General features: G+C 49.2%; 1 protein-coding gene and 3 long non-coding RNA genes across 15 annotated transcripts; 2 read left to right on the plus strand and 2 right to left on the minus strand.

Annotated features, from left to right (window-relative positions):
• Positions 1 to 7: 7 nt before the first annotated feature.
• On the plus strand, positions 8 to 2,248 carry LOC127926227 (uncharacterized). Of its 12 annotated transcripts, none has more exons than XR_008123662.1 (7): positions 8 to 249; positions 389 to 569; positions 742 to 849; positions 1,001 to 1,021; positions 1,076 to 1,148; positions 1,918 to 2,026; positions 2,102 to 2,240. It is a non-coding gene; the product is annotated as an uncharacterized LOC127926227 (long non-coding RNA). The 12 variants fall into 12 exon arrangements; XR_008123660.1 differs by lacking the exon at positions 1,076 to 1,148 and adding an exon at positions 1,178 to 1,250; XR_008123664.1 differs by lacking the exons at positions 1,001 to 1,021; positions 1,076 to 1,148; positions 1,918 to 2,026 and adding exons at positions 1,251 to 1,419; positions 1,740 to 1,842 and having other exon boundaries at positions 2,102 to 2,248.
• On the minus strand, positions 2,216 to 4,756 carry LOC127926226 (methionine-R-sulfoxide reductase B3-like). Its single transcript, XM_052511670.1, has 2 exons — positions 4,002 to 4,756; positions 2,216 to 3,739 (listed from the first exon to the last, which is right to left on the minus strand). Exons 1-2 carry the CDS (start codon positions 4,119 to 4,121, stop codon positions 3,407 to 3,409), a joined length of 453 nt encoding a protein of 150 aa, XP_052367630.1. The 5' UTR covers positions 4,122 to 4,756; the 3' UTR covers positions 2,216 to 3,406.
• Positions 4,757 to 8,524: 3,768 nt separating this feature from the next.
• Positions 8,525 to 9,848, minus strand: LOC127926228 (uncharacterized). Its single transcript, XR_008123665.1, has 2 exons — positions 9,492 to 9,848; positions 8,525 to 9,193 (listed from the first exon to the last, which is right to left on the minus strand). It is a non-coding gene; the product is annotated as an uncharacterized LOC127926228 (long non-coding RNA).
• Positions 9,849 to 15,233: 5,385 nt separating this feature from the next.
• LOC127926229 (uncharacterized) lies at positions 15,234 to 16,880 on the plus strand. The gene is made up of 3 exons (XR_008123666.1): positions 15,234 to 15,344; positions 15,712 to 15,774; positions 16,821 to 16,880. It is a non-coding gene; the product is annotated as an uncharacterized LOC127926229 (long non-coding RNA).
• Positions 16,881 to 18,307: the final 1,427 nt, after the last annotated feature.

An 18,307-nucleotide genomic window follows, 5' to 3' on the forward strand; every position in this document is an offset into this window, starting at 1 on the left:
GTGTGAAGTGTGTGTGCGTGTGTGTGTGGTGTGTGTGTGTGGTGTGTGTAGTGTGTGTCTCCATATTGGACAGAATGCTTATTTATCCTCTGTGTGTTTATTCTACAGCTCATAGGAGGCAGGTGTGTGTGTGTGTGTGTGTGGTGTGTGTGTAGTGTGTGTGTCTCCATATTGGACAGAATGCTTATTTATCCTCTGTGTGTTTATTCTACAGCTCATAGGAGGCAGGTGTGTGTGTGTGTGTGTGTGGTGTGTGTGTAGTGTGTGTGTCTCCATATTGGACAGAATGCTTATTTATCCTCTGTGTGTTTATACAGCTCTACAGCTCATAGGACAGAATGCTTATTTATCCTCTGTGTGTGTGTGTGTGTGTGTGGTGTGTGTGTAGTGTGTGTGTCTCCATATTGGACAGAATGCTTATTTATCCTCTGTGTGTTTATTCTACAGCTCATAGGAGGCAGGTGTGTGTGTGTGTGTGTGTGTGGTGTGTGTGTAGTGTGTGTGTCTCCATATTGGACAGAATGCTTATTTATCCTCTGTGTGTTTATTCTACAGCTCATAGGAGGCAGGTGTGTGTGTGTGTGGTGTGTAGTGTGTGGTGTGTGGTGTGTGTAGTGTGTGGTGTGTGTAGTGTGTAGTGTGTGGTGTGTAGTGTGTGGTGTGTGTAGTGTGTGTGTCTCCATATTGGACAGAATGCTTATTTATCCTCTGTGTGTTTATTCTACAGCTCATAGGAGGCAGGTGTGTGTGTGTGTGTGTGTGTGGTGTGTGTGTAGTGTGTGTGTCTCCATATTGGACAGAATGCTTATTTATCCTCTGTGTGTTTATTCTACAGCTCATAGGAGGCAGGTGTGTGTGTGTGTGGTGTGTAGTGTGTGGTGTGTGGTGTGTGTAGTGTGTGGTGTGTGTAGTGTGTGGTGTGTGTAGTGTGTGTGTCTCCATATTGGACAGAATGCTTATTTATCCTCTGTGTGTTTATTCTACAGCTCATAGGAGGCAGGTGTGTGTGTGTGTGTGTGTGGTGTGTAGTGTGTGGTGTGTGTAGTGTGTAGTGTGTGGTGTGTGGTGTGTGTAGTGTGTGTGTCTCCATATTGGACAGAATGCTTATTTATCCTCTGTGTGTTTATTCTACAGCTCATAGGAGGCAGGTGTGTGTGTGTGTGTGTGTGGTGTGTAGTGTGTGTGTCTCCATATTGGACAGAATGCTTATTTATCCTCTGTGTGTTTATTCTACAGCTCATAGGAGGCAGGTGTGTGTGTGTGTGGTGTGTAGTGTGTGGTGTGTGGTGTGTGTAGTGTGTGGTGTGTGTAGTGTGTAGTGTGTGGTGTGTAGTGTGTGGTGTGTGTGTCTCCATATTGGACAGAATGCTTATTTATCCTCTGTGTGTTTATTCTACAGCTCATAGGAGGCAGGTGTGTGTGTGTGTGTGTGTGGTGTGTATGGTGTGTGTGTCTCCATATTGGACAGAATGCTTATTTATCCTCTGTGTGTTTATTCTACAGCTCATAGGAGGCAGGTGTGTGTCTGTGTGTGTGTGGTGTGTGGTGTGTGTGGTGTGTGTGTCTCCATATTGGACAGAATGCTTATTTATCCTCTGTGTGTTTATTCTACAGCTCATAGGAGGCAGGTGTGTGTGTGTGTGTGTGTGGTGTGTGGTGTGTGTGGTGTGTGTGTCTCCATATTGGACAGAATGCTTATTCATCCTCTGTGTGTTTATTCTACAGCTCATAGGAGGCAGGTGTGTGTGTGTGTGTGTGTGTGTGTAGTGTCTCCATATTGGACAGAATGCTTATTTATCCTCTGTGTGTTTATTCTACAGCTCATAGGAGGCAGGTGTGTGTGTAGTGTGTGTCTCCATATTGGACAGAATGCTTATTTATCCTGTGTGTGTTTATTCTACAGCTCATAGGAGGCAGGTGTGTGTGTGTGTGTGTGTGTGTGTGTGTGTAGTGTCTCCATATTGGACAGAATGCTTATTTATCCTCTGTGTGTTTATTCTACAGCTCATAGGAGGCAGGTGTGTGTGTAGTGTGTGTCTCCATATTGGACAGAATGCTTATTTATCCTCTGTGTGTTTATTCTACAGCTCATAGGAGGCAGGTGTGTGTGTGTGTGTGTGTGTGTGTGTGTGTAGTGTCTCCATATTGGACAGAATGCTTATTTGTCCTCTGTGTGTTTATTCTACAGCTCATAGGAGCGTCTTAAACTATCAACCTCTATCAAATATCACTTTTTATTTAGTTTTTAAACAACACACATTGTTCTTCAAAGTCAAGTCCACACAATCATAATAATATATAATTCATTCACTTTTCCACCCCCAAAAAAGCATAAAGTTTAAAATATACTAGAAAGAAAAATATATAACAGTTGATATATATACTTTAAAATGTGATCTAAACTTGTAAACGGTCAAAAGCAATGTGAGCAACGTGGAACTGCATCCAATCCTCCTCAGACAGTTGTATAGTACAGTAGAGGTCTATTTATTAAGGCTGGTAGCCAGTGGTGGGCCAGCTTGGTACATGGTCACTGGGGTCATTCGACCGACTGTGTTTGACTGACTGTTTGACAGACTGTGTTTGACTGACTGTGTTTGACTGACTGTTTGACAGACTGCGTTTGACTGACTGTTTGACAGACTGCGTTTGACAGATTGCGTTTGACTGACTGTGTTTGACTGACTGTGTTTGACTGACTGTGTTTGACAGACTGCGTTTGACAGACTGCGTTTGACAGACTGCGTTTGACAGACTGCGTTTGACAGACTGCGTTTGACAGACTGCGTTTGACAGACTGCGTTTGACAGACTGCGTTTGACAGACTGCGTTTGACAGACTGCGTTTGACAGACTGCGTTTGACAGACTGCGTTTGACAGACTGCGTTTGACAGACTGCGTTTGACCGACTGCGTTTGACCGACTGTGTTTGACCGACTGTGTTTGACCGACTGTGTTTGACCGACTGTGTTTGACCGACTGTGTTTGACCGACTGTGTTTGACCGACTGTATTTGACCGACTGTATTTGACCGACTGTATTTGACTGTGTGTAACCTACATGGCCACAGAAGATGCATCATGTTCCACATGTTTCTAAAGGGTGCTGATGGCCCCTTATTGAGCTGACTGTAGTTGGCTGACTGTTTTCGGGTTCTGTGTAACCTAGTTGGCTAACTGTTTTCGGGTTCTGTGTAACCTAGTTGGCTAACTGTTTTTGGGTTCTGTGTAACCTAGTTGGCTGACTGTTTTTCGGGTTCTGTGTAACCTATATTCTCCAGCTGTTCTCTGTTCTGTTCGTAACATTTCGACCAGGACCTAGGCCACCAGTTTGGATAAGGAGTGAGTGACCGTGCCTGTACTTCCTGTATTCCTGAAATCTGTCCAAGACCAAGGAGACCTTTTACTCAGAGCTCAGTCTTGCCCCCGACCGCACCACCTGGCCCAGCCCCAGCCCCAGCTCCTGCCCCAGCTACTTCCCCAGCCCCAGCCCCTGCCCCAGCTCCTGCCCCAGCTCCAGCCCCAGCCCCAGCTACTTCCCCAGCCCCAGCCCCTGCCCCAGCTCCTGCTCCAGCCCCAGCTCCTGCCCCAGCCCCAGCTCCTGCCCCAGCCCCAGCTCCGTTGCTGGGTGGGCTAGAGGCTGAGGCGGACTGGAAGCCCAGAGAGGCAGAGTTGATGCAGTATCGTTTCCCTGTGGGTCTGGGGCCGTCATCAAACAGGTGTCCGAGGTGAGAACCACACTGAAACACACAGACTGATTACTCAGCAATATCCAAGCAACATTCTGTTGTAATTGTAAATATGAAAACTAAAAATATGTGACCCCCCCTCCAAGGAGAACCGATAATCTAGTCTCTACTTCCGCTTCACCAAAACAGATCTACTATCTCTGCTAGTCTTTAACCTCTAGGTAGACCTCATATCTAACCAGGTCACTATTGTAACAGAGAGTTGATTATCAAGGTCTTCAAATAAACGGTGACATAATGGGAACCAGTTTACCTGACTACAGCTGGTCTCAACTCTGTGCATCCCGTAGGCGAAATCGTCTGTTACAGTGACTGACTCCTCCTTCACCAGGTCATAGAAGGAAGGCCAACCTGGAACACAGAAACAACACATCCTACTACTGGAACACAGAAACAACACATCCTACTACTGGAACACAGAAACAACACATCCTACTACTGGAACACAGAAACAACACATCCTACTACTGGAACACAGAAACAACACATCCTACTACTGGAACACAGAAACAACACACCCTCTTACTGGAACACAGAAACAACACATCCTACTACTGGAACACAGAAACAACACACCCTACTACTGGAACACAGAAACAACACACCCTACTACTGGAACACAGCAACAACACATCCTAATACTGGAACACAGCAACAACACATCCTAATACTGGAACACAGCAACAACACATCCTAATACTGGAACACAGCAACAACACATCCTACTACTGGAACACAGCAACAACACATCCTAATACTGGAACACAGCAACAACACATCCTACTACTGGAACACAGCAACAACACATCCTACTACTGGAACACAGCAACAACACATCCTACTACTGGAACACAGCAACAACACACCCTACTACTGGAACACAGCAACAACACACCCTACTACTGGAACACACACAGAAACAACACATCCTACTACTGGAACACACACAGAAACAACACACCCTACTACTGGAACACAGCAACAACACACCCTACTACTGGAACACACACAACACACCCTACTACTGGAACACACACAGCAACAACACATCCTACTACTGGAACAAAGCAACAACACATCCTACTACTGGAACACAAACAACACATCCTACTACTGGAACACAGAAACAACACATCCTACTACTGGAACACAGCAACAACACACCCTACTACTGGAACACAGAAACAACACACCCTACTACTGGAACACACACAGAAACAACACACCCTACTACTGGAACACAGCAACAACACACCCTACTACTGGAACACACACAGAAACAACACATCCTACTACTGGAACAAAGCAACAACACATCCTACTACTGGAACACAGAAACAACACATCCTACTACTGGAACACAGAAACAACACATCCTACTACTGGAACACAGCAACAACACACCCTACAACTGGAACACAGCAACAACACACCCTACTACTGGAACACAGCAACAACACATCCTACTACTGGAACACAGCAACAACACATCCTACTACTGGAACACAGAAACAACACATCCTACTACTGGAACACAGAAACAACACATCCTACTACTGGAACACAGAAACAACACACCCTACTACTGGAACACAGAAACAACACACCCTACTACTGGAACACAGCAACAACACACCCTACTACTGGAACACAGCAACAACACATCCTACTACTGGAACACAGCAACAACACATCCTACTACTGGAACACAGAAACAACACATCCTACTACTGGAACACAGAAACAACACACCCTACTACTGGAACACAGAAATAACACACCCTACTACTGGAACACAGCAACAACACATCCTACTACTGGAACACAGAAACAACACATCCTACTACTGGAACACAGCAACAACACATCCTACTACTGGAACACAGCAACAACACATCCTACTACTGGAACACAGAAACAACACATCCTACTACTGGAACACAGAAACAACACACCCTACTACTGGAACACAGCAACAACACACCCTACTACTGGAACACAGCAACAACACATCCTACTACTGGAACACAGAAACAAGAAGAGAAGAGCAGAGTAGAGAAGAGCAGAGTAGAGAAGAGCAGAGTAGAGAAGAGTAGAGAAGAGGAGAGTAGAGAAGAGCAGAGTAGAGCAGAGAAGAGCAGAGTAGAGCAGAGTAGAGAAGAGCAGAGAAGAGCAGAGCAGAGCAGAGTAGAGCAGAGTAGAGCAGAGAAGAGCAGAGTAGAGAAGAGCAGAGTAGAGAAGAGCAGAGTAGAGTAGAGCAGCGTAGAGCAGAGCAGCGTAGAGCAGAGCAGAGTAGAGAAGAGCAGAGAAGAGAAGAGCAGAGAAGAGCAGAGCAGAGAAGAGCAGAGTAGAGAAGAGCAGAGAAGAGCAGAGTAGAGAAGAGCAGAGTAGAGCAGAGAAGAGCAGAGTAGAGAAGAGAAGAGCAGAGTAGAGAAGAGCAGAGTAGAGAAGAGCAGAGTAGAGTAGAGCAGCGTAGAGCAGAGCAGCGTAGAGCAGAGCAGAGTAGAGAAGAGCAGAGAAGAGAAGAGCAGAGAAGAGCAGAGCAGAGAAGAGCAGAGAAGAGAAGAGCAGAGAAGAGCAGAGTAGAGAAGAGCAGAGAAGAGCAGAGTAGAGAAGAGCAGAGAAGAGCAGAGAAGAGAAGAGCAGAGAAGAGAAGAGCAGAGAAGAGCAGAGAAGAGCAGAGAAGAGCAGAGAAGAGCAGAGAAGAGCAGAGAAGAGCAGAGCAGAGAAGAGCAGAGAGAGAAGAGCAGAGAAGAGCAGAGCAGAGAAGAGCAGAGTAGAGAAGAGCAGAGTAGAGAAGAGCAGAGTAGAGAAGAGAAGAGCAGAGAAGAGAAGAGCAGAGTAGAGTAGAGAAGAGCAGAGAAGAGCAGAGTAGAGCAGCGTAGAGAAGAGACAAAATATTGTTACGCAATGAATTTTTAGTGTTTTCACACTGGTGCTCCCAAAATAAAAGTGCAGGTCGTACACAGCTGTGTGTATGTGTGGGCCTGCCAGCGTGCCTCCCTGCTTGCACTCGTGTGTATCTTCCAGTCAACCAGAGGATTCCCCTTGACTGGGCTTCTCCCTCCCTCCCTCCCATTCCCCATACTACCCCTTGGCTGGGCTCTCCTTTCCCTCCCCCCCCCCTTTCCCTGCCTTCCCCTTTCCCTCCTCCTCCCCTCTCTCCTCCCACCCTTTCCCTGCCTTCCCCTTTTTCTCCTCCCCCCCTTTCCCTGCCTTCCCCTTTCCCTCCTCCTCTTCATCCCTCTCCTTTCCCTCCCTCCTCCCCTCTTCATCCCCCTCCTCTCTCCCTCCCTCCTCCCCTCTTCATCCCCCTCCTCCTCCCTCCCCTCTCCCTCCCTCTCCTTTCCCTCCTCCCCTCTCCCTCCCTCTCCTTTCCCTCCTCCCCTCCTTTCCCTCCCTCCTCCCTCCCCTCCCTAAATAGGTTTGTTTCAGGTTGATATGAGGAACAGAGGACGGTGTCTAATGGAAGTGTTGATGACGTCAGTCTGAAATTAGAACCTTTTCCCATCCACTTCCTAAATGTAGGGGATTAAATCACAATAGAACAGCGCTGAATTACCAGACTGACAGACAGACAGACAGACGTAGTAATATTCTGAATCACCCTTTCTAAGACTGAGCAGTAGGCTTGATGCAGTTTCTGAACATCAATATAATTAAAGGAAATGTCAAAGCATCTCTCTCTGCTTTTCCATGAGCAGTTGGTTTGTTCTGGAGGCTTGAGACGCTGCAGTGCTACAGGACCATCCTGGGCTCCCTGGGTACCGTCTCAGTCTGTGACAGGAGGGAGCTTTCACTCTGCCTGCCTGTTTCTCAGATCCAAGCCCAGTCCTGTTTATTGAGTTATCGGTTGAGTATTAGAGGGAGAGGGAGAGGGAGGAGGAAGGAGAGGGAGGGCAGGAAGGAGAGGGAGGGCAGGAGGGAGGAGGAGGGAGGGCAGGAAGGAGAGGGAGGGGAGAGGAGCAGGAGGAGGAGAGGGAGGGAAGGAGGAGGAGGAGAGGAGGAAAGGAGGGCAGGAGGGTGAAGGGGAGGGAGGAGGAGAGGAAGGAGGAAAGGGAGAGAGGGAGGGGAAGGAAGGAAAAGGAGGGAGGAGGGAGGAGAGGAAGGGCAGGAGGGAGGAGGAGAGGAGGGCAGGAAGGAGAAGGAGAGGGAAGGGAAAAGGAAAAGGAGGGAGGAGGAGAGGGAGGGAAAAAGGAGGGTGAAGGGGAAGGAGGAGAGGAAGGGCAGGAGGAGAAGGAGAGGGAGGAAAGGAAAAGGGAGGGAGGAGGGAGGAAAAGGAGGGAGGAGGAGAGGAGGGAGGAAAGGAGGGAGGGAGGAAGGAGGGAAAAGGAAAGGAGGGAGGGGAAAAGGAAAAGGAGGGAGGAGGAGTGGGAGGGAAAAGGAAAGGGGAGGAGGGAAGGAGGGAAAAGGAGGGCAGGAGGAGAGGAGGGAAAGGAAGGGCAGGAGGGTGAAGGGGAGGGAGGAGAGGGAAGGGCAGGAAGGAGGAGAGGGAGGGAAAAGGAGAGGAGGAAGGAGGGAAAGGAAAGGGAGGGAGGAGAGGAGGAGGGAAAGGAGGGCAGGAGGGGAGGAGGGAGGCAGGAAGGAGAGGGAGGCAGGGAGGGAGGAGGAGAGGAGGGCAGGAAGGAGAAGGAGAGGAGGGAAAAGGAGGGAGGAGGCAGGAGGAGGAGGAGGGAAAAGGAGGGAGGAGGAGAGGAGGGAAAGGAGGGCAGGAGGGTGAAGGGAGGGAGGGCAGGAGGGTGAAGGTGAGGGATGAGAAGCAGCTGTGTATTAATATTTTTTTTATTTTTTTTATTTTACCTTTATTTAACCAGGCAAGTCAGTTAAGAACACATTATTATTTTCAATGACGGCCTGGGAACAGTGGGTTAACTGCCTGTTCAGGGGCAGAACGACAGATTTGTACCTTGTCAGCTCGGGGATTTGAACTCGCAACCTTCCGGTTACTAGTCCAACGCTCTAACCACTAGGCTACCCTGCCGCCTCTACACTCTAACCACTAGGCTACCCTGCCGCCTCTACACTCTAACCACTAGGCTACCCTGCCGCCTCTACACTCTAACCACTAGGCTACCCTGCCGCCTCTACACTCTAACCACTAGGCTACCCTGCCGCCTCTACACTCTAACCACTAGGCTACCCTGCCGCCTCTACACTCTAACCACTAGGCTACCCTGCCGCCTCTACACTCTAACCACTAGGCTACCCTGCCGCCTCTACACTCTAACCACTAGGCTACCCTGCCGCCTCTACACTCTAACCACTAGGCTACCCTGCCGCCCCTACACTCTAACCACTAGGCTACCCTGCCACCTCTACACTCTAACCACTAGGCTACCCTGCCACCTCTACACTCTAACCACTAGGCTACCCTGCCGCCCCTCCACTCTAACCACTAGGCTACCCTGCCACCTCTACACTCTAACCACTAGGCTACCCTGCCGCCTCTACACTCTAACCACGAGGCTACCCTGCCGCCTCTACACTCTAACCACTAGGCTATTCTGCCACCTCTACACTCTAACCACTAGGCTACCCTGCCGCCTCTACACTCTAACCACTAGGCTACCCTGCCGCCTCTACACTCTAACCACTAGGCTACCCTGCCGCCTCTACACTCTAACCACTAGGCTACCCTGCCGCCCCTCTACACTCTAACCACTAGGCTACCCTGCCACCTCTACACTCTAACCACTAGGCTACCCTGCCACCCTCCACTCTAACCACTAGGCTACCCTGCCACCTCTCCACTCTAACCACTAGGCTACCCTGCCACCTCTCCACTCTAACCACTAGGCTACCCTGCCACCTCTACACTCTAACCACTAGGCTACCCTGCCACCTCTACACTCTAACCACTAGGCTACCCTGCCACCTCTACACTCTAACCACTAGGCTACCCTGCCACCTCTACACTCTAACCACTAGGCTACCCTGCCACCTCTACACTCTAACCACTAGGCTACCCTGCCGCCTCTACACTCTAACCACTAGGCTACCCTGCCGCCTCTACACTCTAACCACTAGGCTACCCTGCCGCCTCTACACTCTAACCACTAGGCTACCCTGCCGCCTCTACACTCTAACCACTAGGCTACCCTGCCACCTCTACACTCTAACCACTAGGCTACCCTGCCACCCCTCCACTCTAACCACTAGGCTACCCTGCTGACTCTACACTCTAACCACTAGGCTACCCTGCCACCTCTACACTCTAACCACTAGGCTACCCTGCCACCTCTACACTCTAACCACTAGGCTACCCTGCCACCCATATACACTAACCACTAGTGCTCCAACAGAAGACTGACATACCAACCACTGGGAGATCCTATATCTCTATCTGCGGTAACCACAGAAGCTAGATGCCACCTCTATCTCTGGAAAACAGGCTACCCTCATTTCTCTATCTGTCTAACCATAGGCTACCCTGCCATATCTATCTCGGTAACCACAGAAGATATATCATTTCCTGCGGTGGAAAACAGAAGATATATCATTTTCTCTATCCGGTGGAAAACAGAAGATATATCATACCGGTGGAAAACAGAAGATATATCATTTCTCTATCTGCGGTGGAAAACATGAGATATATCATTTCTCTATCTGCGGTGGAAAACAGAAGATATATCACGACTCTATCTGCGGTGGAAAACAGAAGACAGATCATACCTCTTGAAAACAGAAGATATATCATTTCTCTATCTGCGGTGGAAAACAGAAGATATCACTGGATGTGACCTGAGCCATTGGACCAAGCTTTCTGTAATACAACAAGCAGACCCCTCCCATTCCTCCACCCTTTTCTCCTCCTCAGGCATAGCCGTCTATCCCTGAACCCTAGCTCCATGAACCATCTGCCCCCTACGGTACACCAACCAGATCCTGCAGCCGTCCACCACCCCTCTCCACCCTGGTCCCCACAGAGCTCTCTGTAGTACACCAACCAGACTCTAAACCCCCCCATCCATCCTCCACCCTGGTCCCCACAGAGCTCTCTGTAGTACACCAACCAGACTCTAAACCCCCCCCCATCCATCCTCCACCCTGGTCCCCACAGAGCTCTCTGTAGTACACCAACCAGACTCTAAACCCCCCCAATCCATCCTCCACCCTGGTCCCCACAGGGCTCTCTGTAGTACACCAACCAGACTCTAAACCCCCATCCATCCATCCATCCTCCACCCTGGTCCCCACAGAGCTCTCTGTAGTACACCAACCAGACTCTACCCCCCCCCCCATCCATCCTCCACCCTGGTCCCCACAGAGCTCTCTGTAGTACACCAACCAGACTCTAAACCCCCCCCCATCCATCCTTCACCCTGGTCCCCACAGAGCTCTCTGTAGTACACCAACTAGACTCTAAACCCCCCCCCATCCATCCTCCACCCTGGTCCCCACAGAGCTCTCTGTAGTACAACAACCAGACTCTAAACCCCCCATCCATCCTCCACCCTGGTCCCCACAGAGCCTCTAGTACACCAACCAGACTCTAAACCAGCCCCCATCCATCCTTCACCCTTTCCCCACAGAGCTCTCTTAGTACAACAACCAGACTCTCCCCCCCCATCCATCCTTCCCTCCTTCCTTCCTCATGCCTCTAACCTCTACCTTCCTGGACCCACTCTCTTTCCTTCCTATGACTCTCTTTCCTTCCTTCCTATGACTCTCCCTCCTTCCTTCCTATGACTCTCCCTCCTTCCTTCCTTCCCTCTCCTCCCTCCTTCCTTCCTGTGACTCTCCCTCCTTCCCCTCTCTTCCTTCCTTCCTACGACTCTCTCCTTCCTTCCTATGACTCTCCCTCCTTCCTTCCTACGACTCTCTTTCCTTCCTTCCTACGACTCTCTTTCCTTCCTTCCTGACTCTCCCTCCTTCCTTCCTATGACTCTCCCTCCTTCCTTCCTCGACTCTCCCTCCTTCCTTCCTGTGACTCTCCCTCCTTCCTTCCTACGACTCTTCCCTCCTTCCTTCCTACGACTCTCCCTCCTTCCTTCCTACGACTCTCCCTCCTTCCTTCCTACGACTCTCCCTCCTTCCTTCCTTCCTTCCTTCCTTCCTACGACTCTCCTTCCTTCCTTCCTTCCTCGACTCTCCCTCCTTCCTTCCTATGACTCTCCCTCCTTCCTTCCTTCCTACGACTCTCCTTCCTTCCTTCCTATGACTCTCCCTCCTTCCTTCCTATGACTCTCCCTCCTTCCTTCCTACGACTCTCCCTCCTTCCTTCCTACGACTCTCCTTCCTTCCTTCCTATGACTCTCCCTCCTTCCTTCCTCGACTCTCCCTCCTTCCTTCCTCTGACTCTCCCTCCCTCCTTCCTCGACTCTCCCTCCTTCCTTCCTTCCCTCCTTCCTTCCTCGACTCTCCCTCCTTCCTCGACTCTCCCTCCTTCCTTCCTTCCTTCCTATGACTCTCCCTCCTTCCTTCCTACGACTCTCCTTCCTTCCTTCCTTCCTACGACTCTCCTTCCTTCCTATGACTCTCCCTCCTTCCTTCCTACGACTCTCCTTCCTTCCTTCCTCGACTCTCCTCCTTCCTTCCTATGACTCTCCCTCCTTCCTTCCTATGACTCTCCCTCCCTCCTTCCTTCCTTCCTTCCTTCCTTCCTTCCTTTCCTACGACTCTCCTTCCTTCCTTCCTACGACTCTCCCTCCTTCCTGTGACTCTCCCTCCTTCCTTCCTACGACTCTCCTTCCTTCCTTCCTCGACTCTCCCTCCTTCCTGTGACTCTCCCTCCTCCTTTCCTACGACTCTCCTTCCTTCCTTCCTCGACTCTCCCTCCTTCCTGTGACTCTCCCTCCTTCCTTCCTCTGACTCTCCTTCCTTCCTTCCTACTTTGACTCTCCCCTCTCCTTCCTGTGACTCTCCCTCCTCCTTTCCTACGACTCTCCTTCCTTCCTTCCTGTGACTCTCCCTCCTTCCTGTGACTCTCCCTCCTTCCTTCCTCTGACTCTCCTTCCTTCCTTCCTACGACTCTCCTTCCTTCCTTCCTTCCTATGACTCTCCCTCCTTCCTTCCTACGACTCTCCTTCCTTCCTTCCTTCCTGTGACTCTCCCTCCTTCCTTCCTTCCTTCCTTCCTTCCTTCCTTCCTTCCTTCCTTCCTTCCTATGACTCTCCCTCCTTCCTTCCCTACGACTCTCCCTCCTTCCTTCCTACGACTCTCCCTCCTTCCTTTCTTCCTCGACTCTCCTTCCTTCCTTCCTATGACTCTCCCTCCTTCCTTCCTACGACTCTGCCTCCTTCCTGTGACTCTCCCTCCTTCCTTCCTACGACTCTCCTTCCTTCCTTCCTACGACTCTCCCTCCTTCCTTCCTACGACTCTCCTTCCTTCCTTCCTACGACTCTCCTTCCTTCCTTCCTACGACTCTCCTTCCTTCCTTCCTACGACTCTCCCTCCTTCCTTCCTACGACTCTCCCTCCTTCCTTCCTACGACTCTCCTCCTTCCTTCCTACGACTCTCCCTCCTTCCTTCCTACGACTCTCCCTCCTTCCTTCCTACGACTCTCCCTCCTTCCTTCCTACGACTCTCCCTCCTTCCTTCCTACGACTCTCCCTCCTTCCTTCCTACGACTCTCCCTCCTTCCTTCCTACGACTCTCCCTCCTCCTTTCCTACGACTCTCCCTCCTTCCTTCCTACGACTCTCCCTCCTCCTTTCCTCGACTCTCCTTCCTCGACTCTCTCCTTCCTTCCTTCCTTCCTTCCTTCCTTCCTACGACTCTCCTCCCTCCTTCCTTCCTACGACTCTCCCTCCCTCCTTCCTACGACTCTCCCTCCCTCCTTCCTACGACTCTCCCTCCTTCCTTCCTACGACTCTCCCTCCCTCCTTCCTTCCTCGACTCTCCCTCCCTCCTTCCTTCCTTCCTGCGACTCTCCCTCCCTCCTTCCTTCCTACGACTCTCCCTCCTTCCTTCCTTCCTACGACTCTCCCTCCCTCCTTCCTTCCTACGACTCTCCCTCCCTCCTTCCTTCCTACGACTCTCCCTCCCTCCTTCCTTCCTACGACTCTCCCTCCCTCCTTCCTTCCTACGACTCTCCCTCCCTCCTTCCTACGACTCTCCCTCCCTCCTTCCTACGACTCTCCCTCCCTCCTTCCATCTCCCTGTGGTAGGTCATCATCAACCAGACTCTCCTCCCCCATCCCTCCCTTCCTCCATCTCCCTGTGGTAGGTCATCATCAACCAAACTCTCCTCCCCCATCCCCCCCTCCCTCCGTCTCCCTGTGGTAGGTCATCATCAACCAAACTCTCCTCCCCCATCCCTCCTGCGACTCTCCCTCCTTCCTTCCTTCCTACGACTCTCCCTCCTTCCTTCCTGCGATTCTCCCTCCTTCCTTCCTACGACTCTCCCTCCCTCCTTCCTTCCTACGACTCTCCCTCCCTCCTTCCTACGACTCTCCCTCCCTCCTTCCTACGACTCTCCCTCCCTCCTTCGACACTCCCTCCCTCCTTCCTACGACACTCCCTCCCTCCTTCCTACGACCCTCCCTCCCTCCTTCCTACGACTCTCCCTCCCTCCTTCCTACGACTCTCCCTCCCTCCTTCCTACGACTCTCCCTCCCTCCTTCCATCTCCCTGTGGTAGGTCATCATCAACCAGACTCTCCTCCCCCATCCCTCCTTCCTCCATCTCCCTGTGGTAGGTCATCAACAACCAGACTCTCCATGTTTTTCCTCTTCAGGTCTTATCAGTCTATCCCTGGAGCCTCCAGCTCCTGAAACAAGCACCACCCCCTGTCCATCACCCTGGAGCCTCCAGCTCCCTGAAACAAGCACCACCCCTGTCCATCACCCAGCTACAACACCATGGTCTCCCTGTGGTAGGTCATCAACAACCACACTCCCCATCCCCCCGTCCCCCGTCCCCCCCTGTCCAGCTACAGCTCCAACACCATGGTCTCCCTGCGGTAGGTCATCAACAACCACACTCCCCATCCCCCTCAAGCTGTAAACCGTCTACCCCTGAGGAGTTAGGGGAGGGGACGGCTTTGGCCAACGACTACAAAGCCATGAAATTCCACAGCAACACAGGAAACGCACTGGGGAATAGAAGAATCTATGAGTCAGAAGAGGAGAATCCCTAACTCCAACTTCACACACTGGAGTGTGTGTGTGTGTGTGTGTGTGTGTGTGTGTGTGTGTGTGTGTGTGTGTGTGTGTGTGTGTGTGTGTGTGTGTGTGCTTTATTACCACTGGTTAGATCCTCAATTAATGGAGCAGTGTAGCCTATTAAGGGAATAGGGTAGCATTTAGTACACTATTAAGGGAATAGGGTAGAATTTAGTACACTATTTTGGGAATAGGGTAGAATTTAGTACACAGCCCTGGTTTGGACAACAGCAGTCTAAGGGAATAGGGTAGCATTTAGTACACTATTTTGGGAATAGGGTGAGAATTTAGTACACAGCCCTGGTTTGGACAACAGCAGTCTAAGGGAATAGGGTAGCATTTGAAAGTACACTATTAAAGGGAATAGGGTAGTATTTAGTCCCACTATTAAGGGAATAGGGTAGCATTTAGTCCACTATTAAGGGAATAGGGTAGCATTTAGTCCACTATTAAGGGAATAGGGTAGCATTTAGTCCACTATTAAGGGAATAGGTAGCATTTACTCCACTATTAAGGGGAATAGGGTAGTATTTAGTCCACTATTAAGGAACTAGGGTAGTATTTAGTCCACTATTAAGGGAATAGGGTAGCATTTAGTCCACTATTAAGGGAATATGGTAGCATTTAGTCCACTATTAAGGGAATATGGTAGCATTTAGTCCACTATTAAAGGGAATATGGTAGTATTTAGTCCTCTATTAAGGGAATGGTAGCATTTAGTCCACTATTAAGGGAATATGGTAGCATTTAGTCCACTATTAAGGAATAGGGTAGTATTTTAGTCCTAATGGGAATAGGGTAGCATTTAGTCCACTATTAAGGGAATAGGGTAGTATTTAGTCCACTATTAAGGGAATAGGGTAGCATTTAGTCCACTATTAAGGGAATAGGGTAGCATTTAGTCCACTATTAAGGGAATAGGGTAGTATTTAGTCCACTATTAAGGGAATATATGGCATTTAGTCCACTATTAAGGGAATAGGGTAGTATTTAGTCCTCTATTAAGGGAATAGGGTAGCATTTAGTCCACTATTAAGGGAATATGGTAGCATTTAGTCCACTATTAAGGGAATAGGGTAGTATTTAGTCCACTATTAAGGGAATAGGGTGGACCACTATTAAGGGAATAGGGTAGCATTTAGTCCACTATTAAGGGAATAGGGTAGTATTTAGTCCACTATTAAGGGAATATGGTAGTATTTAGTCCACTATTAAGGGAATAGGGTAGTATTTAGTCCTCTATTAAGGGAATAGGGTAGCATTTTTAGTCCACTATTAGGGGAATAGGGGTAGCATTTAGTCCACTATTAAGGGAATATGGTAGCATTTAGTCCACTATTAAGGGAATAGGGTAGCATTTAGTCCACTATTAAGGAATAGGGTAGCATTTAGTCAACTATTAAGGGAATAGGGTAGCATTTAGTCCACTATTAAGGGAATATGGTAGCATTTAGTCCACTATGAAGGGAATAGGGTAGCATTTAGTCCACTATTAAGGGAATAGGGTAGCATTTAGTCCACTATTAAGGGAACAGGGTAGCATTTAGTCCACTATTAAGGGAATAGGGTAGCATTTAGTCCACTATTAAGGGAATAGGTAGCATTTAGTCCACTATGGAAGGGAATAGGGTAGCATTTAGTCCACTATGAAGGAAATAGGGTAGCATTTAGTCCACTATTAAGGGAATAGGGTAGCATTTAGTCCACTATTAAGGAATAGGGTAGCATTTAGTCCACTATTAAGGGAATAGGGTAGCATTTAGTCCACTATTAAGGGAATAGGGTAGCATTTAGTCCACTATTAAGGAATAGGGTAGAATTTAGTCCACTATTAAGGGAATAGGGTAGCATTTAGTCCACTATTAAGGGGAATGGGGTAGCATTTAGTCCACTATTAAGGGAATAGGGTAGCATTTAGTCCACTATTAAGGGAATAGGGTAGCATTTAGTCCACCATTAAGGGAATAGGTAGCATTTAGTCCACTATTAAGGGAATAGGGTAGCATTTAGTCCACTATTAAGGGAATAGGGCAGCATTTAGTCCACTATTAGGGAATAGGGTAGCATTTAGTCCACTATTAAGGAATAGGGTAGCATTTAGTCCACTATTAAGGGAATAGGGTAGCATTTAGTCCACTATTAAGGAATAGGGTAGCATTTAGTCCACTATTAAGGGAATAGGTAGTATTTAGTCCACTATTAAGGGAATAGGGTAGCATTTAGTCCACTATTAAGGGAATAGGGTAGCATTTAGTCCACTATTAAGGAATAGGGTAGCATTTAGTCCACTATTAGGGAATAGGGTAGCATTTAGTCCACTATTAAGGGAATAGGGTAGCATTTATTTTTGTGTTGTTTTGAATTGTATTTCACCATCTGTTCAGTTGTTGAAGCAAACGTTGATTTGAGGGACTTAAACATGTGTGTCCGTCCACAAGCACAAGTCTCTCCATCTCCCCACACCCACACACACACACACACACACACACACACACACACACACACACACACACACACACACACCTCTCTGTCTCCCCCTATTGTTCATCTCAACTTCGCCACTAGGTCACTGCTCCTCGGGACCTTGTTAGCTGAAACAGGTGTCTTCTAGTAGGGCTGGAGCAAAAGCCTGCCCCACATAGCTTTCCAGAAGGAGGGTTGTTTCTGAGAATGTACCTCATTCACTCATCCTCATTCACTCATCCTCATTCAAAAATAATGTCGAAACCCTTTAGTAAAAGAATTGTAACATTCCCCACAGTTCCTCCGGTCTCCAGTGACACCGCGGCCGATCTCCCCTCTCAGGTATTTCCTAATTACAGCCTAAGACAAATCGCTGGTCAGAGAGAGAGAGAGAGAGAGAGACTGCAATTAAACCCAACAGGAATTCCTAAAGGATTAGCTATGACAGACTCCCAGATAGCTTTCATTTAAAAACACCTCTCTGGAAGTGTCTTAGAGGATACCATTTAGGACACAATCTATAATGCAGTAATGCACTGCTCTTACTTCTTGCCCTGTGTGCTGTTGTCTGTGCCCAATAATGTGTTGCTACCGCCGTGCTGCTACCTCCGTGCTGTGCACTATCTAGACTAGAGAAGAGGGCGGGGCCCTGGTCAAAACTAGTGCACCATCTAGACTAGAGAAGAGGGCGGGGCCCTGGTCAAAACTAGTGCACTATCTAGACTAGAGAAGAGGGCGGGGCCCTGGTCAAAACTAGTGCACCATCTAGACTAGAGAAGAGGGCGGGGCCCTGGTCAAAACTAGTGCACTATCTAGACTAGAGAAGAGGGCGGGGCCCTGGTCAAAACTAGTGCACTATCTAGACTAGAGAAGAGGGCGGGGCCCTGGTCAAAACTAGTGCACTATCTAGACTAGAGAAGAGGGCGGGGCCCTGGTCAAAACTAGTGCACTATCTAGACTAGAGAACAGGGCGGGGCCCTGGTCAAAACTGG

This window comes from Oncorhynchus keta, unplaced genomic scaffold (genome assembly GCF_023373465.1).
Source record: "Oncorhynchus keta strain PuntledgeMale-10-30-2019 unplaced genomic scaffold, Oket_V2 Un_contig_722_pilon_pilon, whole genome shotgun sequence".
Lineage (NCBI taxonomy): Eukaryota > Metazoa > Chordata > Actinopteri > Salmoniformes > Salmonidae > Oncorhynchus > Oncorhynchus keta.

Excerpts from the sequence above, each read along its gene's own strand:
- LOC127926226 (XM_052511670.1), bottom strand. The coding sequence starts at position 4,121 with ATGTGTTGTTTCTGTGTTCCAGGTTGGCCTTCCTTCTATGACCTGGTG. Across the intron at positions 3,740-4,001 it reads TTGAGACCAGCTGTAGTCAG|TGTGGTTCTCACCTCGGACA; the intron begins GTAAACTGGTTC and ends TGTGTGTTTCAG.